At 55.6% G+C, this 26,202-nt stretch overlaps 1 protein-coding gene across 2 annotated transcripts; it reads right to left on the bottom strand.

Annotated features, from left to right (window-relative positions):
* Window positions 1-259: 259 nt before the first annotated feature.
* FRMD6 (FERM domain containing 6) lies at window positions 260-25,768 on the bottom strand. Of its 2 annotated transcripts, none has more exons than XM_064140316.1 (14): window positions 25,695-25,768; window positions 12,922-13,104; window positions 12,391-12,481; window positions 11,997-12,139; window positions 10,626-10,702; window positions 9,014-9,200; window positions 8,027-8,182; window positions 6,814-6,879; window positions 6,660-6,728; window positions 5,556-5,730; window positions 4,518-4,853; window positions 4,291-4,416; window positions 3,532-3,623; window positions 260-3,412 (listed from the first exon to the last, which is right to left on the bottom strand). In XM_064140316.1, exons 2-14 carry the CDS (start codon window positions 13,018-13,020, stop codon window positions 3,128-3,130), a joined length of 1,902 nt encoding a protein of 633 aa, XP_063996386.1. In that variant the 5' UTR covers window positions 13,021-13,104; window positions 25,695-25,768; the 3' UTR covers window positions 260-3,127. The 2 variants fall into 2 exon arrangements, with proteins under 2 accessions (XP_063996386.1, XP_063997123.1); XM_064141053.1 differs by having other exon boundaries at window positions 12,060-12,139.
* Between the last annotated feature and the right edge of the window lie 434 nt (window positions 25,769-26,202).

Below are 26,202 nucleotides of genomic sequence, written 5' to 3'. Positions count from 1 at the left end.
ATCCTGCAGGTCCCCCCACATCTCTTCCCCATGTGGGAGTGCTGGCACTGGATCCCACTTCCATAAAGCACCAAAACCCAGGATGGAAAGGACCAAACCCTCCATTTTCCTTGCCCAAAGCAGGAGTTGTTGTATCCTCTTCCTCAGTGCTGGGCAATGCTGAAGAGCAGAGGACAACAAACGTGACACACTCCTCAACCCACCCCTGTTGTTCCCTCCTCCCTTCATCCCGGGGGAGCACTTCAAAGAGCCAAAGCAATGCAAACAACTCTCACTTTATTGTCCCTTGCAGCCGTATCCCAAAAGGCACTCTACAGACTTCCTGGGTACAAACACACCACTCTTGCTGTGGGGTGGGGAGGGGGTTGGTGGGTTAGGGGTGGGGAAGGAGGTTGGGTAGCATTTCCCTTTGTGTTGTCCTTTGGCAGCACAAGCGAGTGGCTCTCCCATCTCGAGGATGGGAAGATCCTTTCACAGAAAGGATTATTTGGTTCATGCAGGGACAGACAGCTCATTATTGCCAGGAGAGAGGCACCAAGGGCACCGCCACCCCCCCATTTCCATCCATCCCATCCATGGACACTTGTGGAATAAATGGCACCTCTGTGTCCACCCCCCCTTTCCCACCTCCCCCAGCATCATTCCTGCTTGCTCAGGAGCTCCACCATGGCCTCCAGCATCACTCCAACCCTATCTGGACAACTTTTGGATAGGGAGTTGGCTGCAGGGTAATGGTGGGGGCAAGGGGTAGGAGGGTAGGAAGAAATGGGGATGCTCTGATCTAGCTGCTCCCCCCACCCAGTGCTTCCTGATTGGAGTTGTGTTTCTTTGCACAGGGTTTTATCCCTGCCTCTAGAGCCATTTTGTCAGAGCGGTGGATGAAGGTCCCATGAAGGACACCCCAGGACTTCCGCAGTTGGGTCCTGGAGACAAGCTGTGCCTGGCACAGAGGGATAAAAACGAGGACAGGGATGAATCTGGGGGATTTTCCTGCCGGTAGCAGCCCATCGAATTCCATCAAACCCTCACTGCTGGTGCAAACCTGCCCAAGGATGGAGGGATGGAGTGGGGATGCTGCTAGCAAACCCAACCTGGGTTGTGTGTGGTGTCCACAAGGAATGTTTTTGGGGTGTTTTCTGGGGTTCCCCCAAAACCAGAACGATGTGCAGAGCCCCAAGTCCTCCAGCAGCATCCCACCAGCTGTGCTGGGTGGGTTTGGGAAGACAAAAGAGGTTTTCTGGGGCCACCACCCTGCCAGCATTTGGCTAGCCACAGAATTGCCCCATATGACCCAACACCACCAGGTGAGATCACATGCTGGAGGGAGCACACACCACGCTGGTGCCATGGTCCTCCAGCACCTGGTGCTCTTTCTCCTTCCAGCAACTTGTGTCCCAAGAACAATGAAGGTGTTTTAGTTTGGGTTTGCTGGTTTTTTCCCCACACCACCCTTTTCTTTTGGTACCAGCTCCCATCCCTGGCTCCCTCCCCCAACATTTCTTACAAAAATAAGATTGTGCTTATTTATAAAATAAGATTTTCTTGTTTGTTTAAGAAAAGTTTCCAGTTACAAAAGAAAAAGGTGGTGTATCAAAATGCAGCACACCTTTGCCTGTCAGTCGCTCCCCGCCGCGCTAAGAACCTCAAGGAGAAAGGCACTGTGCTGCCACTGTCACCTGCTGGAATGCTTCATCTTCACCATCACACCTGGTCCCTCGAATGCTCTCAGAATTCCAGAGTGGGTTGGCCAGGGACTGAAGTGACCTCTGGAGATCATCTCGTCTGAGCCACCTGCTCAGCCAGGCTCACCCACAGCAGCTTGCCCAGGATCACAATGACCAGGTGGCTTTGGAATCTCTCCAGAGAAGGAGACTCCACAACCTCTCTGGGCAGCCTGCTCCAGGGCTCCAGCACCCAGCAGTCAACCTGGGGTTCCCCAAGCTGAAACTGGGATTTTTCTAGCACCTCACCATCATCCTTTAGCAGAACTGTTCAAACTATAAGACACAGAGCTGGATGAGAAGCTTTGGTGAAACCCCACCGAGGCCACAGCAGGAAGAGCCACAGTCACAGCGCGGTTGCATACAAAACCTTCTCAAAAGTCTGTCTCACCTTGGCCAAAACGGTTTGGTTGTAGGGGACCTTGAGAGGCAGATTCTTTGTACAAAAGGGATTGTAGAGCAGGAGTGAAGCCGTGAATGGGTCTGTAAGATCCAAGACATATAGAAACATACAAACCTTGACATATTTATATACATAGCCTCTACAGACGCGACAGTTTGGGATGTGTTATTGCAATATCCCTACAGGTGACCTCTCAGGTATCCTCCCAGATGGCCTCATCTTCCTTTCTTTGCCTTCCTTTCTCTCTTGGGTGGTTGGGGTCTTTTTTTGGTGGTTTGGTTTTTGATTGTTTGGGTTTTTGCTTGGTTTTTGGGTTTTTTTTGCTTTTAGGTTTGAGTTTGGTTTTGTTTTTTCTTTCTTCTCTCTAAAAAAGAAGGAAAAAAAACCCAAGCTGCAAACCAGCTCTGAGAGCTCCCAGCCGCCTCGCTGCAGCCACGCCGGCCTGACCCCAGCACGTGGTTTTGGAAGAACAGCTGGGTCGATGTTCTGCTGCTGGTGTGCCTTTCCCCATGGGACATCACCCACGGCTGCAGATGCCCAGCTGGTTATTGCTGAATCCTCCCTCCCCGTACTGGCCTTTAGGGTATTTACATTTCTTTGGCTTGACTTGGAACACAACAGTCTGGCACTTTTTCGTTCGCCACCAAACCGCCGGTGGAGCCGCTGGCAGCGTTCAGGATGGGGGCAAGGAGAAGATGCCACCTCCCCATGAGGCAACAAGAAGTCACCAGTTGGCTTCTGCTATTTCAAATGAGTTGGGCTTCTCCCAGCCAAAATAAGACAATTTGGCACAAATTCCAAAGGATGGACCGCTGGTGGCACTCCACCATGCCTGGAGGGCTCCATCCCACGATCCTCCAAGTGCAAAGGTTGCCACAGCCTTGGTTGGCAGGGAGCTGTGTGGGGTAGGGGGGGAAAGGCAGTGATGATGGCCCCCCGTGTAGGGCAAGGAGCCTCAGCCTCCCCACCACAGGTGGGCAGCCAGTCCTGGCCCCCATGGCGCTCAGACGACAAACTCAGGGACTTCATCGTGGGTGAGATCCAATGAGAAGTATTTGCTGGTTCTTTTGACAGGGAAGGTCTCCTGGATGTTGATGCACTGCTGGGCCAAGCAGCCATTGCAGTAGAGCCCTTCCTCCTCCAGCCCGTGGGCGCAACCAAAGGTGTAGCTCTGGGCTGTATCCTGGCAGAGGTTGGCCAGCTGTAGGAAGTCCTTCTGGTAGAGCCGAATGTCGTCCAGGCTCAGGCTGTGCCGGTCCGTCGATGTCTTTGGCTTCCTGCACGTTGTCTGGCCAAAGCAGAAGGGAGGATCAGGACTTGCTGGGCAGCCAGGGAGGTCAGGGAAACCCAACACTCCAGCGCCAGCAGGGCTTTGGGTTGCACCGAAGCTCCACCAGTGCCACATACCTGGGGTAAGGAGTCGGTACTCTGTCCTCGCAGCTTCACTACTGTCTCCGAGGAGCTGGAGGTGGAGGAGCTGATGTCTTTCACAATAAGCCCTGCATGAAGCAGAGAGGAAGAGGAGGGTGTGGAGGTCACTTGGGATCCATTTCTGCTACTCTCGGGGTTTGCCATTGCTTTGGGATGAAAGCAGACCTCAGCTTGATGGGGTGCCTTCAGCTCAACAGCTCCATTGCAACCAGCCTTACCTCCAAAGCATCCTGGATTTGCACCAAAATGGCATCATCAGGGAGCATGGCACCCCAGAGACCTCCCAGTAGCTCCCAGTATGGAAATGCAGGTGGTTCTGGGTACAGGCAGAACTCTGGATAAGCCAGAATCACCAGTGTGGTAACAGCACCCGTGCTCGTGGGAACAGGCAAATAGTTGTCAGGACAATGAGAGCAGGGGACAGCAACTGAGAACATCACTGAGATTAAGTCCATCACCCATGGGCAGCTCCTGCACCGTCCCCTGGTGGTACCTCCAAATAACCCAGCACGCTTGGGCACACACACCTGTGCCACAGGGTGACTACGTGCAGCAGGTGACCTTGTTTTAGCCAGGGGACTGGACTAGATGATCTCCAGAGGTCCCTTCCAACCCCTTCCAACCATGCTGAGATTCTGTGGCCAGTCCTGCTCTGAGTAAACCCTTCACCTTCCCTGGGCAGCCCCTCCTTTTCACAGCCTCACCCAACAGATCCTATCTCCCCTTCAGCCTTACCTGAGTGCCCGTTGAACTTGCGTGACAGCAGCATGTCCTCTGTGATGTAGACGCACATGTCAGGGCTCACCTCCATCTCACCAGCTTGCTCCAGCTCCCGGGGGTCATCCACCAGCATCTCAATTTCTGCAGGCAAGGGAGAGGTGGGATGAGCCACCGATGGGCACCTTCAGAGAGCTCTCAGTGACCTGGTGAGGCCCAAAGCCCATGCTCAGCTGGTGTCTCACCATCGTCCTGAGAGTCCTCCTCTAGCCGATCCTTCCCACCACTCTCCACCCCTGAGGTGTGAGAGCTGCCGTGGCTGGTCATGGAGCTGCAAGTCTTCAGCTTGCGGTGGACACCAGCGCCTGAGAAGCCATCTTCTGCTCCCATCTCCCTGGGTTTGGGGTCGGCCTCAATGCCCGAGGTGTGGGAGCTGCTGTGGCTGGCGGTGGAGTGCCGTGAGAGACGCTTGTGCCGGATGCTGCCGGCGCTGCTGCCGCTGGCCCGAGACCGCTTCTCCAGCTGCTCCATGTCCAGGTCCAGGGTGTCGCTGATGTAGGACTCCCGGTACTGCTTCTTCTCTGCAAAGCCAGCAACAACCTGCACCCCAGCCCTTCATGGTGCCACGGCCACCACCCCAAACCCAGGGGCACCCAACAGCATTGCTGCCCAAGGCCAGTAAGGTGGTGCATTGGAAGCCAGCCCTGTCCTGGCACCCTTTGGGCATGGTGGGGAGGGGAGCCTCAAACTTGCTGTGCTCTGTGATGTGCTATCCCTCTAATGGAGGAGGCAAAGGAGGAATATAATGGGAAAGAAGAGGAAAGAGAGGTATGAAAAAGAAGAGGAAAAAAGAGGAGGAAGACAATGAGGATGAGGAGAAGCAGAGGAGGATGAAGATGAGGAGGGGAAAGAAGAAGATGAGGAGAAATATCTTCTGCATGCATGAGGCCTTTTAGAGACTGGACATGAGACACAGGGCACTGGGAACACTGCTCTGAGGCATTGGAAGAACTAACATCAGAGACCACAGTGGGGCTTGTGCCCAGCTCTAGGCAGCTGTGAGGGGCCTGTTGACACCAACCCAGCCAGGAGTGGCTATGCAGGTGGAGCAGGGGCAGGGTGCACCAATGCACGGCAAAGGGGGACATGAGGACAGCCACCAACTGATGCTCCCAAGCCGCGGGGCAGGGTCGAGGAGCAGGTGCTTGCAGAGGTAGAGAAGCTGGGTGGGAGCCCAGTGCTGGTGGGATTTGTGTCCCTGGAAGGGGCACCAGGACACCTACCCTCGTTCTCCTCCAGCTTGCGGACCTGGCGCAGGATGGGCTGCAGGTTCATGTAGAGCCTGTGGCTGCTGCTGAGCAGCTGCAGGAGGTGGCGGGAGCGCAGAGGGCAGCCTGTGTAGTAGATGAGCTTCCTGGCTGAGGGCAACCCATCCGGCAGGATCTCGAACTTCTTCCCCTGTGTGGCAGAGGGGGGACATCAGCTCAGAGAGAAAAGTGCTCCATTCTCACCCAGCCCTGCAGCAGCCCACCTGAGCCCTCAGCTGGCAACCACCTGGCTTGAGGTCTGCACGGCACCAGCCCATGCCCAAATCATAGTCACTGGATGGTTTGGGTTGAAAGGGACTTTTAAAGGTCACCTAATCGAACCCCCCCTGCAGTCAGCAGGGACATCTGCAACGACAGCAGGTTGCTCACAGCCTCAAACAACCTGGCCTGTAACGGTTACAGGAATGGGGCATCTACCACCACTCTGGGCAACCTGGGACAGGATCTCACAACCCTCAGTATAAAAAATTCTTCCCTCCAGTCTGAATCCTCCTCTTTTAGTTCAAACCATGACCCCTTGTCCTGTCCCAGCAGGCCCTGCTCAAAAGTCTGTCCCCAGCTTTCTTACTGGCCCCTTTTTAGCACAGAAAGGCCACCAGAAGATCTCCCTGGAGCCTTCTCTTCTCCAGGCTGAGCAGCCCCAACTCAGCCTGGCCTCTCAGCAGAGGGCTTCCAGTCCTCCTCTCATTGCTGTGACCTTCTCTGGCCCTGCTCCAACAGCTCCATGTCTGTCCTGTGCTGAGGACTCCAGAGCTGTCCCCAGCACCGCAGGTGAGGGCTCAGCAGTGCAGAGATGCAGAACCCCCTCCCTTCACCTGCTGCCCACGCTGCTGGAGATCAGCCCAGGACACAGCTGGGGCTGGGCTGAGAGAGCATGGTGCCAACTCATGCCCAGCTCTTCACCCACCAGCACCCCCAAGTCCTCCTCCTCAGCACTGCTGGTCCATCCTTTCATCCTCAGCCTATGCTGGCACTGGGTCTGCCTTGACCCAGGTGCAGGACTTCGAGTCCAGGAGTGCCATGGGCAGAGGTGGTCTTCCTAGGGATGGTGGCACTCACCACAAACACCAGCTTCCCCACATTAGTCCAGGGGAAGTCATAGAGCAGCTGCTTTTCTTCGTCCATGTTCTGCAAAAGGAGAAGGGACAAAGCCCAACTGAGGACACCAGCAGAGGGCAGGGAGCGGAGTCCTCGCCCTCGCTGAGCCACCCACCTGGAAGATCTGGATGCCCCGTGTGGTCAGTCCCAGCGTCAGGGAGGCTTCCACCTCCCTTTTGTCCTAAGGGAGAACAAAATGAGATGGTTTTAAGCACACAGTTTGCAGAATGAACTGGATAAACCTGGCCCCCAGACGACCTCAGGTGTAGCCACCTCACCTTCCATGGCTACATGTGCCACCTTAATCACTTAGGTTGGAAAAGAGCCTTAGGATTGAGTCCAAGCAGTTAATTAGTGGTGTGCACAACTCTCAGACACATCCACTGAGGTCCTCCCCAGGCTCATTTTCAGTCACACATCCTCTGGCATCCAATGACCAGAGACTGGAATGGTAGAATCACAGAACCATAGAATGGTTTAGGCTGGAAGGGTGCTCACAGCCCAGCCAGTCCCAACCCCTGCCATGGGCAGGGACACCTCCCACTAGAACAGGTCACTCAAGGCCTCATCCAACCTGGCCTCAAACACCTCCAGGGAGGGAGCAGCCACAACCTCCCTGGGCAACCTGTGCCAGTCTCTCACCACCCTCACTGCAAACAACTTCTTCCTCACATCCACTTTCAACCTCCTCTCTCCCACTTCAAACACATTTCTCCTCCTCCTGGCATTACCAGACCTTGTCAATAGTCCCTCCCCAGCCCTCCTGCAGCCCCCTTCAGATCCTGCAAGGCCACTCCAAGGTCTCCTCCAAGCCTTCTCTTCTGCAGGCTGCAGAGCCCCAACTCTCTCAGCCTGTGCTCAGAGCAGAGCTGCTGCAGCCCTCTCAGCATCTTGGTGGCCTCCTCTGCACTGGCTCCAGCACTTCCATGTCCTGCTTGTGCTGGGGGCTGCAGAACTGCACCCAGTCTTCAGAGTGGAAAAGTATGGACTTCTCCACACTTTGTGTACAACTTTCCATACTAGTGTACAACTCACTGGACAAGGAATTGGCTGGAGGTTCTGAGCAGCTCTAGTTGTTGATGTCTCTGCTGACTGCAGCAGGGTTGGACCAGATGACCTTTGAAGACTCCTTCCAGCCCAAGCCATGCTACGGTTCTATGGTCTCCCTGTCTCTGGGAGCAAAGCCCTGCCTTTAAGACTGCTCTCTTCCAGCCAATTTAAGCACAGCTTTTCCCAAAACACCATTGAGAACTGCTTGGCAGGGGCTCCTTTCAATAAAGACCAACCCTGAATCCCAAGCCCAGCCTGGGCTGTTGGCTGAGGCTCACCTTGTATAACCTGTAGTAGTGCACAGCCACATCATCCAGCCGGACAGCCTCCTTGATGTACTTGAGATGGGCTTCAGAGGCTGTCAGAGCAAACTGATCCTTGTGCATGTTTGGGACATGCTTCAGGATGTAGTCCTTGCCCCTCTTAGCAACAACCTGTTTGAAGGAGAAGAGAAGCTTGTCCCAGGCTGCTGCTCCACGCTCACCCATGGCTGCCACAATTTTCAGGGATAAAGGGGAACTGGGGCAATATGCTCCATTTTGGAGCTGCAACCCGTCCAAGGATGGGCAGTGAAGCTGGTGAAGAGTCTGGAGTGCAAGGCTTCTGAGGAGCAGCACTGCCATGCCATATGCAACCCCAGCACCCAGCTCTGCCATATGCAACCTCTCCCTTCTCCACTCCTGTGCAAGGTCGTTGGGATGGCATTGCCCTTGCACACAGCTCTGCCACATGCAACCTCTACCTACTCCACTCATGTTCAAGGTTGTTGGGATGGCATTGCCCCAGCACCCAGCTCTGCTTGCTGGTTGGATGTGACCTGAGGCTGGGTGTCATTCCACACCCTGCCTCATTTTCCCTCCAGGATATCCCAAGAGCTGCCTATACTAATGGCCACTGCCAGCAAGGAGAACATCCGCTTCCAGAGGGCTACAAAGCAAAGAGAACACAGCTTCCAAAGGGCTGCACATGGCTACGTGCTGATGCCACGATGGCACGTGGCAGGCAGGGAAGCCCTCGCGAGCATCCCTGTGACATGCAGAGGAACCTCCAGCAGCAGCGTGAGCTAATCCACCACCTCCAACCCTCCCTGCCCGCAGCTATTTGCAGCCCACAGTTGTCCAAGGCTATTAATAACTGGACCTAAACTAGGGATGAGGAGGCAGCAGGATGCTGGCCACCCAGGAAGCCTGCCAGCCACCCAGCACCAAGAGCCGCGGGGGTTACCCGAGCTTAGCGCGTTGGTGACCTCCCCGCACCGTGCTTACCCAGGCAGGGAAGTAAGCCTCGGGCTCGAAGTACTTCCCGTAGTGCTTGCTGCGTTTGAAGTCCCCCAGGTCGGCTTGCAGGGCGAAGGCGGTGAGGAGGAAGTAAGCCTCCTCCCGCAGCACACACTGGGAGTGCAGCACCTGCTTCCGGAGGTGCCAGTAGTAGTAGTACCGTGCGGTCCGGTCACTGCGGAGCGGAGCAGAGAGCAGAGGCAATCAGCAGGACAGCCCAGGAACTGCAGGACTGCAGAACGGCTTCAGCTGGAAGGGACCTTCCTAACTGTCTAGTGCCAAGCACTCCAGCTGCCCTCCCGGAGACAGGGGGACCACAGAAGCATAGCTTCGGGCCAGAAGGGACCTTCAAAGGTCATCTGGCCCAACTTCAACAACTAGAGGAGCTCAGAACCCCAGACAGCCATGACCTGGCTCCAGGGATGGTTCCAGGCATGGGGCATCTTATCCTGAAGGGCTGGACTAGATGATCCTTGTGGCCACTTCCAACCTGGTGTTCTGTGAGTCTACCACTTCAGGCATAGAAGTACCACAGCTCTATTTTTGGAGGTCCATCCAAGGTTTCTGAGGTTAATTTTCCAGGCTACCCAGAGCAGTCATGGGGTCTCCTTCTCTGGAGACTCTAGATACATTCCTCTATGGCCTGCCCTAGGTGGTCCTGCTTGGACTAGACCTCTAGAGGTCCAATGCAAGCCCAAACACTCATAAATTCATAGAGCCATAGAATGGTTTGGGTTGGAAGGAACCTTAAAGCTCAGCCAGTCCCAACCCCCTGCCATGGGCAGGGACACCTCCCACTAGAACAGGTCACTCAAGGCCTCATCCAAGGCCTTGAACACCTCCAGGGAGGGAGCAGCCACAGCCTCCCTGGGCAACCTGTGCCAGTGTCTCACCACCCTCACTGCAAATAATTGCACCCTAATCTCCAGTCTAAACCTGCCCTCTGCCACCTCTAATCCATTCCCTCTCATCCTATCACTGCAAGCCCTTGTAAAAAGCCCCTTCCCAAATCTCCTGTGTCCTTTCAGGCACTGGAAGGTTGCTTATAAGCTGTCCGTGGAGCCCTCTCTTCTCTAGGGTGAACAGCCCCAGCCGCTCCCAAGCAACTCCTCACCATGCCACATGCATGACTGAGACCAGGGGGTGAGAGACAACTCACAGAACCATAGAATTTTGGTTGGAAAAGATGTTTGAGATCATGGAGTCCAACCATGAAACTCCAGCATCTTCCCACCCTGGCAGAAAGATCGCAGGGAGCAAGCAGGGCTGGGTGCCAACTGGTGTCCCTTTTTCTCAGCTCCCTGAAGCTGGAGCTCCTGGCACAAGACCTGCAGCTGTGCCATGGATGAAGCTGTGACAAATCACCTAAATGTGATGTCCTCAGCTACCCCAGGAAGGTTTTGTCATTGTTGGCTGGGAGCAGCATTCCCACCTGCTCCTGGCACCCAGCCACAAACAGCTCCAACAGAAGGGACGGGCTTTTGGGATGCATCTTACAGCAGCCTGCAGCATCCCAAGGATGTGCACCCTCCCAGCCAGGGACAAACTGCTCCCCCAGCGTGGGTGCCCACCGTGGTGGGGAGGGGTGGGTGCCCCTTACCTGATCAGCCTGCCGTTCTCCACGTAGTACTGCACTCGGAAGTGGATGATCATCGGGGGCCCAAACTGGTCGATGCCCTGGAAGGGAGGAGATGTTCAGGGCTTCTGTGGAGCATGGCACCACACCTTGGTCCCTTGGCTTGGCTTGCCCAGGGCCAGGCCCACCTGGCCACTCTCCTGCCCCCCGCTGGGTGAAAGCCACAAGAGAGAGTTCAGTCACTAACTGGTCCCATTTCCCCCCCCATTATCCTGATTTGGATTTAAGGAAGGAGGTGGTGATGTTAGAGACCCCCAGGGGTCTGCAGCCATTCACCACCACTGTCCTTCTCCCACCTCTCCCCAGGCTGCCACCCACCAGTCCCTATCTTGGGTGCCAACTCAGCACCAGCACTGGAACCTTCAGATCAACCTTCTTGGTACATTGTGTTGGAATCATTGAAAGGTGCTCCGGGTGGGGGCAAAACCCAAATGCTCGACTTGATTGGATCTTAGAATCACTGAAAGGTTTGGGTTGAAAGGGACCTTTAAAGGCCATCTAGTCCAACGCCCTTGCAGTCAGCAGGGACATCTGCCAGTCGAGCAGGTTGCTCAGAACCCCAAAGAACGGTCCTAGGGAGGGGACATCCACCACCTCCCTGGGTAAGCTGGGATGGGCTTTTACCACCCTCACATTATGGAATTGCTTTTTTGTCTCTATTCTGAGCCTCCCTCCTTCAGTTTAAACCCATCACCCCTTGTCCTGACACAACAGGCCCTGCTCAGAAGTCTGTCCCCAGCGGTCTCCTTGGCTCCTTTAAACACTTAAAGGCCACCAGAAAGTCTCCCAGACTGGAAAAAAAGTGCCCCCCTAAAAGTTCTGCTGAAGCCTAAGGAAATAAGGGAGGAAAAAATCCATTGCTCCAGAGCAGGGCAAGTGGAGGCCATGCCCCGAGCTGAGATACATGGCAGCACTTGAGGCAACAGCTATTAAGCATCATAAAACCACAGACTGGTTTGGGTTGGAAGGGACCTTCAAGATCATCTAGTTCCAACTCTCCAGCCAGAGACAGGGACACCTACCACTACAGCAGACTGCTCAAAGCCCCATCCAACCTGGCTTTGGCCACTTCCAGCAACGGGGCATCCACAACCCCCTTGGGCAACCTGTGCCAGTCTCTCACCACCCTCACTGCAAACACTTCTGCCTTACACCTACTGTAAAACTCCCCTCTTCTGGCTTGAAACCATCACCACTGGTGCTATGGCTACATCATCCTGTCATTGGGGTTCCACCCATTTTGCTCACCCCCCCCACCCTGTCCCACATGCTGTAACAGCCCCGTGCTCTGCCCTCCCCCAACCCCTGCCTGTGTTCCCATGTCCTGGAAGTGACCTGCGATGGGGACAGAGGTGGCCTTAGTGCCGTCAGCTCTCCATGCAAGACCTCACCGCTGACCTTGCTGGCCTCCTTCTTCCACTCCTTGGGGCAGTACTTGTAGAGTTTCTGGGCCAGGTCCATGTACACGTGCTCATTGTCTGGGTGGGACAGAGGTGGCATCAGCACGCCCCCCCACTATGTCCCCTGCATCCCTCCAAGCCTCCCCCAACCTGTTGGTGTGTGGTGGGCCCATAACTTCTTCATCATCTAATGAGAGGCCATCAAAGGTCTGGGTAAATTGGCACCCACTTTTGGTCAAATACACAGCCCCCCCCCTTGGTGGCATCATGCCTTGCTTAGCCACGATGGCATCAGGTTGGCCCAGCCATGACTTAAGCCCTTGACTTACTCTGGATGACACTGAGCCCAAAGAGGTGACAGTCCTTCAGCCTCAGGAGGTCACACACCTGCACCAGTAGCTCATGGCACAAAATCTTCACCTGCAAAAACCACCCACATGTGGTCTTGGATGTGTCTATGACCATTCAAGCCAAAGAGGAGACACCAAACTCTGCAGGGGGTGACAGGCTGGGTTTTGGGCTCATTTTATTTCGTGGGACCACGATGGAAGGGCGCAAAAGCAGAGTGAGTACTGGTTTGGGGGGAAGAAAGCAGAATACTGGTGGGTGGTGAATTAAAAACCCATCAGAACTGGGAGAGTTTCACATTCAATTCTACACCCAAATCAGAGCCAACCCCCTCCTGGTTACCTGCTGGGGCACAGGAGACTGAACTGTCAGCCACGATGGATATGAGGACGGAGGGTGGGAGAAGGATGGAAGCAGGAAGGACCAGAGCTTGCAAATAGACCAGGGTGTGATGAAAAAGTTGGTGCTGAGGGGAGTTTCCCTGACCCCCTCCCCCCACCACACTGCCTTACATTGATGATGATGTTGAGGGAGTCGTCGTTGGGGAGGAAGATGCAAACGCTGCGGCGGTCCTGCATGACTCTGTTGTTGTGGAAGGGCAGTTTGTTCATCGTGGGCCAGGCCTGGGGCTCAGGGTGGGCAGTGGGCACCTCACCGGTGGGCCGGGGTGACCACGGTCCCCGCGGGTGCCATCCCTGTGGGCAAATGCAAGGCTCAGTGATTCGGGATGGGTTGAGATGGGAAGAGACCTTAAAGATCAGCAAGTTCCAACCCCCCTGCTGTGAGCAGGGGCACTTCCCATTAGACCAGGGTACTCAAGGCCTCATCCCATCTTCCCTTTAACACCTCCAGGGAGGGGGCATCCACGACATCCCTGAACCACTCATCACCAGAAGCTTGGTGTCGCCGGATCCCCTCACCCCACATTCCAACCCTGGTGCCGCCGAGGGTTGCAGCAGAGCCCAAAAAACCTGACCCAGCAGTTTCATCTCTGTGGCCTGGGGCTGGAAAAAGTCCTCAGGAAAGGTTTTTCCTGGCATAATGAAAACAGAAAGTATCTGCTGGGAACAAACCACAGTGGCAGGGGAGGTTTTGTCCACAGCAGCAAAAGGGCGAGGGGGCCAGTGCAGGGCCCCATGGCAGGAGCTGCCAGGGTAACTTCCCCTCCCCACCCCATCTCTCTTTCTTTATGGGGGTTACATAAAGCAATCCAAGGAGTAACAGGGATTTGCAGGTGGGAATTGGTGCCTCCTGCCATTCCCCATCCTATAGAACCATTAGAACTGTCTGGGTTGAAAAAGGCAGAATGGGAGGATGGCAGGGGTTGTAAGGGACCTCCAGAGAACATCGAGTCCAAACCTTCTGCTAAGGCAGGCTCACCTAGAGAAAAGCACACAGAACACATCCAGGTGGGTTCTGAACACTCCCAGAAATGGAAACTGAACCACCTCTCTGGGCAGCCTGCTCCAGTGCTCCATTACTGCTGAGCCAAAGAAATTCCTCATGCTTAGATGGACCTCCTTATGTTCAAACTTGTGCCCACTACCCCTTGTCCTGCCACTGGGCAGCACTGATAACAACACTGGTCCCTTCCTCCTGACACCCACCCTTTGAGTATTGGCCAGCATTTACACGATCCCCACCTCAGACTGCTCTTTTCCAGACCAGATGCCCCAATTCTCCCAGTCCTTCCCCATGAGAGAGGTGTTCCAGTCCCCTCATCTCCTTTCTGCCCTTTGTACCCTCTCCAGCAGCTCCCTGTCCTTCTTGAACCAGACAGCAATATTCCAGATACAGCCTCACCAAGGCAGAGAGAATGGGGACAAGAACATCCCTTGACCTCCCTCAACTGCTAGGAACCCAACACCGCCGCTGAAGTGCCATGTCTACAATGTCTAGATCCACAGCAGGGCTGAGCTCCTAGCACTATCTCCAGGCAGTTCTCATTTCCAAGGGTAAATATTCCTTAAGCACTTTTTACTCCATGACCACCCCTGGAGACACCAACACACATTGCACACCAGCATTTTAAACTCTAAACTAGGTCACCCCCTTTCCAAACCCAGAGATTTGTTCTGGCACTGAGGACAGTGTAGTGTCTCCCTCTTCACCAAATATTTGCTCTGGTCTACGTGAAAGTGCCTTTGGCTCCCAAAAGGGTTCAACTTCACAGAACCACAGCACGCACTGAGTTGTTTGGAAGGGACCTGCACAGGTCATCTAGTCCAGACCTCCTCCCCCATCACAGGTTTGTATGGCAGGGAAAGAAAGGGTCTCCAGAGGTGACTGTGTTAGGCAGCTTCTGCTGCTCTGCAGAAGTTGGGGAATCACAGAACCACAGAATGGTTTAGGCTGGAAGGGAGCTCAAAGCTCAGCCAGTCCCAACCCCTGCCATGGGCAGGGACACCTCCCACTAGAACAGGTCACTCAAGGCCTCATCCAACCTGGCCTCAAACACCTCCAGGGAGGGAGCAGCCACAGCCTCCCTGGGCAACCTGTGCCAGTGTCTCACCACCCTCACTGCAAACAACTTCTTCCTTCCACTTTCAACCTCCTCTCTCCCACTTCAAACACATTTCTCCTCCTCCTGGCATTACCAGACCTTGTCAATAGTCCCTCCCCAGCCCTCCTGCAGCCCCCTTCAGATCCTGCAAGGCCACTCCAAGGTCTCCTCCAAGCCTTCTCTTCTGCAGGCTGCAGAGCCCCAACTCTCTCAGCCTGTGCTCAGAGCAGAGCTGCTGCAGCCCTCTCAGCATCTTGGTGGCCTCCTCTGCACTGGCTCCAACACTTCCATGTCCTGCTTGTGCTGTGGGCTGCAGCACTGCACCCAGGACTGCAGGTGGGGTGTGAGGAGAGCAAAGCCAAGGGGCAGAATCCCCTCCCTTGCCCTGTGCCCAAACTGCTCTGGCTGCAGCCCAGCACAGGGTTGCTCTCTGGACTGCGCACATGCTTCCAGTTCATGTTGAGCTTTGCATCACCCCAGACCTCCAGGTCCTGTTCCTCAGGGCTGATCTAAGCCACTCCCCACCCAGCCTGGAGTTGTGATTAGGATTGCAGAGGTGATGCCCACTCCCCTCGTGGCTCCAGGCTGACATCACGGAGGAGCTCTGCAGATGTGTAGCATGGCTGTGTGGTGTATCCATGCACTGTGGGCTGCATGTATGCAATACTGCATCCAGCTCTGGAGACTCTTATTACAAGAGGGATATAGATGTGCTGGAAGGTGTCCAGAGAAGGGCCACAAGGATGAGCAGAGGGCTGGAGCTGCTCTGCTGTGAGGAGAGACTGAGGAAGTTGGGGCTGTGTAGTCTGGAGAGGAGAAGGCTCCCAGGTGACCTTCTTGTGGCCTTTCAGTATCTTAAGGGGGCTACAAGAAAACTGGGGACGGACTTTCAGGTCAGTGATAGAATTGGGGGGAATGGAACCAAGCTGGAAATGGGGAGATTCAGACTGGATGTTAGGAAGAAGTTGTTCAGCATGAGGGTGGTGAGAGCCTGGCAGGGGTTGCCCAGGGAGGTGGTGGAAGCCTCATCCCTGGAGGTGTTTGAGGCCAGGCTGGCTGAGGCTGTGGGCAGCCTGATCTAGTGTGAAGTGTCCCTGGGCATGGCAGGGGGGTTGGTACTGGATGGTCCTTGTGGTCCCTTCCAACCCTGACTGATTCTGTGGTTCTGTGATTTTGGCCATGCATGACAGTCGTGCATGGCACTTGCGCAGCACAGAGTAATAGAATCACAGGAGGGTTTGGGTTGGAAGGCAGCTTCAAGATCTAGCTCCAACCCCTCTGCCATGGGCAGGGACACCTTTCTCTAGACCAGGTTGCTCAAGGCTTCATCCAACTTGGCCTTGAGCACCTCCAGCAATGGAGCATTCACAGCCTCCCTGGGCAACCTGTTCCAGTGTCTCTTGCGGTATGCTGTGACTTTTTACCAGGGCTTGTAGTGACAAGTCAAGGGGCAATGATTGAAGCTTGAAGAAGGGAGATTTAGACTGAATATTAGGAAGAAATTCTTTATAGTGAGGGTGGTGTACAGGTTGCCCAAGGAGGTTGTGGATGTCTCCTGCTTGGAGGTGTTCAAAGCCACATTGGATGGGGCTTTGAGCAACACAGACTCATAGAATTAACCAGGTTGGAAGAGAGCTCCAAGCTCATCCAGTCCAACCTAGCACCCAGCCCTAGCCAGTCAACCAGACCATGGCACTAAGTGCCTCATCCAGTCTTTTCTTCAACACCTCCAGGGTCAGCCACTCCACCACCTCCTTGGGCAGCCCATTCCAATGCCAATCACTCTCTCTGCCAACATCTTCCTCCTAACATCCAGCCTAGACCTCCCCCAACCTGCTCTAGTGGAAGGTGTCTCTGCTCATGTCAGAGGAATTCGAATGAGATGATCTTTAATGTGCCTTACAATCCAAACCATTCCATGATCGTGGCTGTGATCTGTGGCCATGCACTGCACCCATGGATTGCATCCACACATCATGGCTATGGCTTGTACCCAGGTATGGCATCCATACATCATGACCATGCATTGTTGCCACTGCAGCTGTACACTGCATCCACACATTGCTGCCATGGCCATGCCCAGACAGGATGGATCCCAACCAGGAGCAAACAGAGCAGAAGCCAGGTTGGCTTCAAGGTTCATTACAAATCACAGCAGTGAACAAAACAGGGCTGAAGGTATTTGGCAGCATCCCCACCCCACCTCTCATGCACCCATTGGGGCTGGGCATGAAGAGGCTTGTGTCAGCTGTGCCAGGGAGGGTGCAAAGCAGTCATGTCCTGGGGCACCTTCCAGCACCCTCCACACCCTGCTCCCACCCAAAGTTCTCCTGCAGCCTCATTGAGGTGCACCAGAATCCCCTCCCTCTACCTGCTGCCCATGCTGCTGCTGATCAGCCCAGGACACAACTGGCTCTGGTCTGTGCATGCATGATGCTGGCTCATGTCCAGCTTCTCCCTCACCAGCAGCCCAAGTCCTTCTCCTCAGGGCCCTTTTCATCCCTTCTTCCCAGCCCATGTTGGCATTGGCATTTCCCCTGCCCCAGGTGCTGGACCTTGCTCTTGGCCTTGTTGGACATCATGATGTTCACACAGGTGCAGCTCTCAAGCCTTTCCAGGTGCCTTTGGCTGGATCTTCCTCAGGGGCATAGACCACACCACTCAGCTTGGTGTCATCTGCAAACTTTCTGATGTGCCTCAATGACTATCAAGCACATTCATGAGGATACTAAACAGCACTGTTTCCAGTGCAGACCCTGAGGGACACTAATTATCACCCATCTCCATCTAGACATCCAGCCACTGACCTCCACCCTCTGGAGGTGACCATCCAGCCAGTTCCTCATCCACCAAACAGCTCACCATTAAATCCAGAACTGCAGCCACAAACACAAACCAGCCCAGATCCCATCACCATCACCAGTGCCACACACCCAGAGCACTCCTATCATGGGAACATGCTGGAGCAGCCAGCTGGGAATGGGCTCCTGCTCCAGCACGGCTCCTGTACCAAGCCTCCTCACAGGAGGACTCCCAAGGAACACAACTCCTTAAGAGCATTTGGAAATTAACCCAAGTCTTCAAGGTGCTTGCAAAACCACCAATGTCTCAGCTCATCTCCTTGCTGCCCCCAAACCACCTCTGAAAACCACGCAGAGGGGGGCATCCGGCCCCATCATGGAGCTTGGGTGTCCCTCAGGAGTTTCCCCACGGCTCTTTGCATCCCCTGCCTGCTTGTCCCCACACCAGGCACTGTATTTTCTCCTCATGCAGCCTAAATTGGTCTCTGAACATCACAGATTAAAGCACATGAGCTGGCATCTCGTGGTTTGGTGGGACAGCACTGTCAAGCCAAAGAAAACATCTCCCCCGGCCCTGCAGGACTCTACCTCTGAGAGAAACCACAGCAGTGCAGAGGAAAAACCCATACATTTTGGTGTCTGCAGAGAGAAAAGGCTGCAGTTTTGGCTGCTGGATGCAAACACCTCATCAGAGAACTCCGTAAGGCACCAAAGGGGTGGCCATAGGGCACCACAGAGGTGGCCAACAGCTTTGTGGGACCTCCCTCAGCTCCAGGCGTTTCCCCCAAGGCTCTTGCAGCTGGAGCCACAGCAGATTTAGCAAGCAGGCACAAAAAAGCTCTTTCCAGGGCGATTTGCCTCCAGCAGCCCCAGCCAGACGCAGGCAAATTCTTTCCAAGCATCTGCTGCTCATTCCTACAATGTCAGCTTTGATTCGCCAGCACCCTGTGTCGGTGCCCTCACCACCGCCAGGCATCCGAGTGGGAAAGAGCCTGGATTGTTGGAAAAACCCACCCTGGAATGCTGTGCTGGGGTGAGGGGCGACACAGGTCATCTCACAACTCCAGTGGGAATGTCCTCAGGCAGTTTTGTGAGAGGTTTTCCATCTGGAAAGCTGGAGAAAACCCTGGGAATGAGAACTCCAGCATGGATCAGCCTCAGTAGCACTGGGAGATCCATGTTTTCCAGCTGTGTCTTCCCTGCTTTAGGAAAAGGGCATCCAAACTCCACGGGGGTGTGCCACAAAATGCCTTGTTAACTTCTTTGCCCTGGAGAGACCCCACCTGGAGTACTGCATTCAGTTCTGGTGCACCCAGCACCAGAGGGACATCAGACTGTTGGAGTAGGTCCAGAGGAGGCCACCACGATGATCAGAGGGCTGGAGCACCTCCCGCGGTGGGGACAGGCTTTGAGAGCCGGAGCTGTTCAACCTGGAGAAGAGAAGGCTCCGGGGAGATCTCAGAGCAGCCTTCCGGTACCCAAAGGGAGCCTCTGGTGAAGCTGAGGAAGGACTTTATACAAGGGCTTCTAGTGAGGGCTGCCTTCACTTTTGGGCTCCCCTGTTAAAGAGGGACAGGGATCTGCTGGGGAGGGTCCAAAGGAGGGCTGTGAGGATGATGAGGGGACTGGAGCACTGCCTGGTGAGGAGAGGCTGAGGGACCTGGGGCTGCTTAGTCTGGAGCAGAGAAGACTGAGAGGGGATTGAATCAATGCCTGTAACTCGCTGAGGGCTGGGGTCAGGAGGGGGGGACAGGCTCTGCTCCCTGCTCCCTGAGATAGGACAAGCAGCAATGGATGGAAGCTGCAGCACAGGAGGTTCCAGCTCAACACAAGGGGGAACTTCTTGTCTGTAAGGGTCCCAGAGCCCTGGCACAGGCTGCCCAGAGAGGCTGTGAATGCCTGCTTCCTGGAGGTGTTCAAGGTCAGGTTGGATGGGACCTTGAGCAACCCGCTCCAGTGGGAGGTGTCCCTGCCCATGGTGGAGGGCTGGGAGCTAGATGACCTTCAGGATCCCTTTAAAACCAAGCGATCTGTTACTCTGTGATTCCAGGGCTACCTGCAGGGAAGGCCTCAGCCCGCCTGGGTTCGAGCCCAGGCTGTGGGATACCCTCTCCCTGCCTCATACCAGGGCCATGGGGTAAAGACGACGTCAGGCAGCCAAACCTGCGCGCTTGGAAAGGCAGCCGGCGCCGGCGCTGCCGACTCGGCAGGACCTCACCCAGCAGCGGAGCTGGCACTAGAGTATCCTGCCAGGCTCTCACAGGGAAGCTGGATGCAATTCCAGATTTAACATGGAATGAGCTTGTTGGCTGAAGAGTGGTTTTCTTCCAAAGATGCATGTGAAGCAAGGCTGCTTTGCATGGGCAGCGTTTCTGCAGCCCTTCACATACTGAACCACCTACAAAAGTGCTTGAGGGTCCATACTGTGGTTTTGGGTCAGGTTTGTGCCTCCGTCGTAGCCACCAGACCATCACAGTGCTGACCACTCAACCCAGCCAGCATCACCAGCCCCAAATCAGCTCCAGTCCATCTCTCCATGGAGTCACTGAATGGGTTGGCTTGGAAGGGACCTTTAAAGACCATCTATTCCAACCCCCTGCAGCCAGCAGGGACATCTGCAACTGCAGCAGCTTGCTCACAGCCCCAAACAACCTGGCCTGCAATGGTTCCAGAGATGGAGCATCTGCCACCTCTCTGGGCAGGTCTCACCACCCTCAGCATCAAAAATGTCTTTGCCTCGCTAGTTTGAATCTCCCTCCTCTAGTTCCTACTCATGACCCCTGGTCCTGTCACAGTAGGCCTTCCTCAAACATCTCTTCTGGCAGGAAATTTGAGACAGAACAAGGGGGAATGGCCTCAAGATGAGGCTGGGATTGGACATTAGGAAAGAGTTTTTCATGCAGAGAGTGGTCAGGGGCTGACCCTCTCTCCACCACTTCTCCTTCTCCAGGCTGAACAACTCCAACTTTCTCAGCCTAGGCTCACAGCAGAGGGCTTTCAGGCCTCTAACCATTGCTGTGGCCTCCTCTGGCCCTGCTCCAACAAGTCCATGTCTCTTCTGTGCTGAGGACTCCAGAGCTGGCCCCAGCACTGCAGGTGGAGGTCTCAGCAGAGCAGAGCTGCGGGGCAGAATCACCACCCTTGGCATGTTGGCTACACCCAAACTCATCCTCTCATCACCCAAACATCAGGAGTTTTGAGCAGTTCTGCCACAGCAGGCATCTCACTCATCTCCAGGCTTTCGTGCCAGCTCTCCAAGCCACAGCAGGGGCGAGGGAAGGGGTTCAGCACAGGACCCACACGTAGGCACCGTCCATCCTGCAGTGAGAGGCTCCAGCACGAGCTGGGAAGATGAATTCACAGGGCAGGAATTTCTTGTTTCTGAAGAGTTTGGGAGTTGGTTTTACCCCACATCACAGGCTGCAGGTATGCGTGAGCTGTTCTCACAAGTTTCCAGCCCTCACTTAATGCACCTTCTACTAACCCAAAGCCCAGATTAATTCCTGCTTGCGGTTACCCTGTAATTAAAATCATCTCCAATTCCTCATGAACTCAACAGCTTCCTCCTAATGAAGACAGGCGGATGAAAGGGACCTTCACTGGGAAAGAGGACTCCGTTATCAACACTGCATTACTTCATCCACCACAAAAGCTATTTAGATTCTGGAAACTCAGCCTGGGCAGCTGGAGGCCAGCCCCACCAGCGGTCCCTGAGTGCTGGAGGTGCCCAAAACAGCTCTACAAGGAAGGTCCCCCCAGGAGTTCACTTGTCTTCCATCTCTGCAACACTCCTCCTCTTCCTCCCCCTTGGCTGTTGCAATGGGATGACAGTGATGGGTGGAGCACAATCTAGGGACACCCAGCAATGGACAAGTCAAGAGCACGGTCCCAAAAATGGGATTCCCCAAAGTGCTGCAGCCAGTGCTGGGGACATGCCCCATGGGACATCGCATCAGGGCATGGGGAATCATGGGTCAAGCCTCAGCAGCTCGGGAGACCTCTCCTCCCATCCATCCATCCATCCTCCTGCCAACTGAATCCAGCCTGGAAACCTCACAGCAGAGCCATCCCAGGCCTCTTCATTCCTCCTTCCCTCTCACACTGAAATGTAAATAAAGCGTCCTGGGCTGCACCAAGACGCAGGCAGAAATGGATGTTGCTGGCACAGCTCCGGAGAGGGCGGGAGGGACGGAGGGCCAGAGCCTGCGCTTCCTCTTCCCTCTGCTGCTGCTGACAACTGGCCCCTTCCCTCATTTCCTTCCGGAAAACTTCAGCCCCAAGCCTTTGGGATCGCAGCAGTACTTGCTAAAAGCATTCCAGCTGCATCAAGACCGGGGTGGGGTAGGGATCAGGATGCCCCAGCTTCCCAGTCCAGCCCTGGATTCTGTCCCCTCCTCTGCATTCCCGAGGGTTTTATGAACCATTCCCCAGCACCATCAGCAACAAGTCCAAGCTCAGGCACCACTCTTAAGGACACACACAGACACAAAGCCTTTGCTGCCCACTCTGTGGGCAGACTGCAGCCCAGACTAGCTTCTGTAAATCCCTTGGGATTTGGCCTGGCTGTGGGATCCCTGAACCACAAAGCATCCATAAAGGCCCAGCATCACCATCCTGCATCCCCATGGCACAGCCAGCACGAGCCCCAGATTCCAAACCATGGACCTCCTTCTTGAATAACCCCCTCCAAGATGCTCCAACCCAGGGTAATTCCTTCCTTCCCACAGGAGCAGACACTTTCTGGGGAGCCCATCCCTAGTGCCCTGCTTCTGGGCACAGGCCTGTGTGTAGGGCTGCCTCCAAACCCATCCTTGCTCTGGAGAACATGGAGAGGACAAAACCAAAAGGGATGCGAACAGCCAAGAGCCCAAAACCCAGCTCCACTTTATGGCGAATAACACACAACCACCTCTGAAACACACCAGGCCCCCCCTGCCCCCGCAGCACCCTCGCCTCCAGCTCTGACAAACCAAAGCCAAGCCAAGTTACTCTGTTTTTTAATCCTGGAGATTAAAATGAAATTAAATCCGGGGCATTTGTCTTCCCCTGGCAGCACTGCTCTCCAGTTCTTCAGCTGGGAGAGCTCCTCAACCACACCACAACCTCCCTTGCCCAGCAGCGATGGGGAGAAGCTTTGGTTTGGCTTGAAAAATAACCAGACCCTGCTTTTGGTTTTTTTTGAGAAGATAAAAACCTAAAAATAAAAGGGATCAAACTCCAGGAAGGAGCAGACGGATACTGTACCCACCGCCATCGCCGCGTCCTCCATCTGGAGCCCAAAGGCTGCTTCTGTTGTGTTTTGGTTTTTGGCTGTTTTTTTTAGCAGGAGGGAGCTGACATCATCTGAATTTGAAATTCACATTTATTTTTACATCTGGTCTGAATTAATCTTTTTTTCCTTTCTTTTTCCCCCAGCGCCCTGACTTTCATGTAATGCAGTAATTGCTTACAGACTCCGGGTTTGAAGAGCCTGGCTAAAGCCTGGCTGGCTAAAACCAGCAAACCCGTCACCAAACGGCAGCATGAAAGAAAACAAGCCCCAGTACCTCCAACCAAACCCCAGCACGCCCATGGGACTGGGAGCTTGAGACCAAACAGCACTGCTTTCAAGCAAAAAGAGCTCAAATTAATGCCAGCTCTATCCCGAGAATCGGTGAGTTCCATGGAAAAACACCAACACGAACCAGGCTGCGCAGCACAGCTCCCCGTGCTCAGCTCTGTCCGAGGCATCTCCAGGAAAACTCCAGCATTTTGGAAGGAAAAAACATCCTCAGGGACGAAAATGCATCACTGTGAGCTAAAGAAAAAATAAAAGCTGAGGAGGGACCATAAAACGACAGCAAAGGTGGTGGGAGGCTGGTGGGATGGGCACTGTCTCACTCCCCTGTGCCAGTTGAAGGACACGGGAACACCAAGCGTGGGCCTGGGAAAGCTCAGCTCCATCCTGGGACAGCTCAGCCCCCATGACGACATGGTGGCAGCTAAAGCTCAGCTAAAGAGCTCCATGAGTTTATCCTTCCCACTTCCAGAACCTTGTGGGGATTTGCACTCCTGGTAGAAAACATGGAGAAGACCTTAAGTGGTGGTACCAGGTACCAGCTGGCACATTGAGCCATGGCACCACAGTGACGGTCCATTGGTACCCATGCAGAGTGGGACCCCACAGGTTGACTGTAACCCAGGAACAGGAATATCTATGGATGGGAGGACCCATGGGTGAGGGGATCAACAGATGAACAGGATCTACGGATGAGGGATCCCATGGGCAACCACAACCCACAGCCAAGAGAACTGTGGCCTGGGGGACAAACAGATGATGGCACTCATGGGTGAGGGATCCCATGGGCAAGTGCAACCCATGGGTGAATGGCACCCATGGAAAAAAACATCTCACAGGCAAAAAGGACTCGTGGGAGAGTGTGACCCATGGGTAAGGGGACCTACTGCTGAGAGTGGCCCAGGGGCATGGTGCCCATAGGTGAAGAGACACAAGGGAGAGTGTGACTCAGAGGCAAGGGGATTCACAGGTATGGCTCAGGGGTGAGGGGTCCCACTGGCAAGTGTGACCAAGAGCCAAGGGGATCCACAGGTGACTGTGACACAAGGGAAAGGGGTCCCACCGCAAGGAGACCAGCAGGTTGGTGTGACCCATAGGCAAGAGGTCCCAATGGGCAAGGGGATCCATTGGCAAGTGTGGCCTGTGAGAAATGAGTCCCATGGACAAGGGCACTTGTGGGCAGGTGTGACCCACAAACTAGGGGTCCCACAGGGAAGATGACTCATAGGTGAGTGGTAGCCCACGAGCAAAGGGTCCCAAGGGCAAAGATAGCCATGGGCAAATGAGGAGACCTGTGAGCAAGCATGACCTCTGGGTTAAGGGACACAAGGGTGAGCAGGACTCAGGGGCAAAGGGGATTCATGGGAGAGTATGACCCACGACAAAGGAGTCCTACATGCAAGGAGATGCGTGGATGGGTGTGACCCAGAGGTGAGTGGTCCCACGGGCAAGGGGAGCCAGGGGTGAGTGTGACCCATAAGGAAGGCGTCCCACAGGTGAGGGGACACATGGGCAAATGTGGCCTAAGGGCAAGGGAATCCATAGGCAAGTGTGACCCAGGGGAGAGGGGACCTGTGGACAAGTGTGACCTGAGTGTGAGGGGACCCACGGGTGAGTGTGACCCAGAAGTGAGTGGTCCCATAGACAAGGGAACCCTTGGGAGAATGTGACTCAGGAAGGAGTCCGACGGGCAGGGGACTTCTGGGCAAGCATGCCCCGGGGGCGAGGGGACTTGTGGGGAAGTGTGACCCTGAGACAAGGAGATCTACAAGAACAAGTGCCTCGGGGGTAAGGAGATCCACGGACGACTGTGAGCCAGGGACGAGAGGACCCACGGGAGAATGTTCCCCTTGAGATGAGGGGACCTGTGGGTGAGTGCAGCCCGGGGGCAAGGGGTGCCGCAGACGAGGAGATGTGGGTGAGCGGTGAGCCACAAGCGAAGGGTCCCACGGGACAGGGACTTGCAGACGAGCGTGACCCAGGAGCAAGGGATCTGTGGGTGATTGTGAGCTGGGGTTGAGGGCTCCCACTGGGGGAGTATGACCCCAGGGATTAGAAGCCCCAGGGGGGGAGGCACCCGTGGGCGTGTGACCCTGCGTCTCGCCCAGCCCGTGGGCGAGGGGCAGGCGGTTCGTGGCCGCGGCCAGCACGGGCGGGGGTCCGGCGGTCGGAGCAGCCTGGGCGCCGCTGGTTCTCTCTCCCGTCCCCGTCCCCGTCCCCGTCCCCGTCCCCGTCGCCGCGGGCGGGCGGAGGAAATGACTCGCATTCCTGCAGCTCCCGCTTCTCCGGCTCCAACTCATCTTCCCCCCGCCCGGCTCCCGGGCTCCGGGCTCCAAAAGCGCAACAAGCAGCCAAACCGGGCCCAAGCCCTGCCAGCCCAGCCCAGCCCAGCCGGGCCACAGCAGACACCCGGAACGCACCTACCTGCGGCTCCGGGGACCGCGCTGCCTGCCGAGCCGAGCCGAGCCGAGCCGAGCCGAGCCGAGCCGAGCCGTGCCGAGCCGAGCCGAGCCGTGCCGAGCCGAGCCGAGCCGAGCCGAGCCGTGCCGAGCCGAGCCGAGCCGAGCTTAGCGGAGCTGTGCCCAGCTCAGCTGAGTTCAGCCCAGCCCAGCTCGCCGCCCCCTCCCCTTCCCGGGCCGTACCGCGCCGCCCCGAGCGGCACCGGCACCGCCTCCCGCCTCAGCCTGGGCCCCGGGACAGCCCGGCGGTGGGGGGCACGGCGGCAGCAGCCACCCGAGGGACTCCGCAGAGAATCTGGCACAGGCTCCCGGGGAGGGAACCCGGGAAATACGGTACTCCTGCCTCCCGGTCCTAAAGCGGGTCCCGGCCCTCGTCCGAATCCCAGTCCCGACCCTCGTCCCAGTCCTGCTCCCGGTAGATTGCAATCCTAATCCCAGCCCAGGCCGCAGTACCGGCCCCAATCCTGTTACCA

The sequence above is a fragment of the Pogoniulus pusillus genome, chromosome 1 (genome assembly GCF_015220805.1).
Source record: "Pogoniulus pusillus isolate bPogPus1 chromosome 1, bPogPus1.pri, whole genome shotgun sequence".
NCBI lineage: Eukaryota > Metazoa > Chordata > Aves > Piciformes > Lybiidae > Pogoniulus > Pogoniulus pusillus.
Note: the sequence above shows the minus strand (reverse complement) of the source record. Positions and strands in the feature narration are given on the sequence as shown.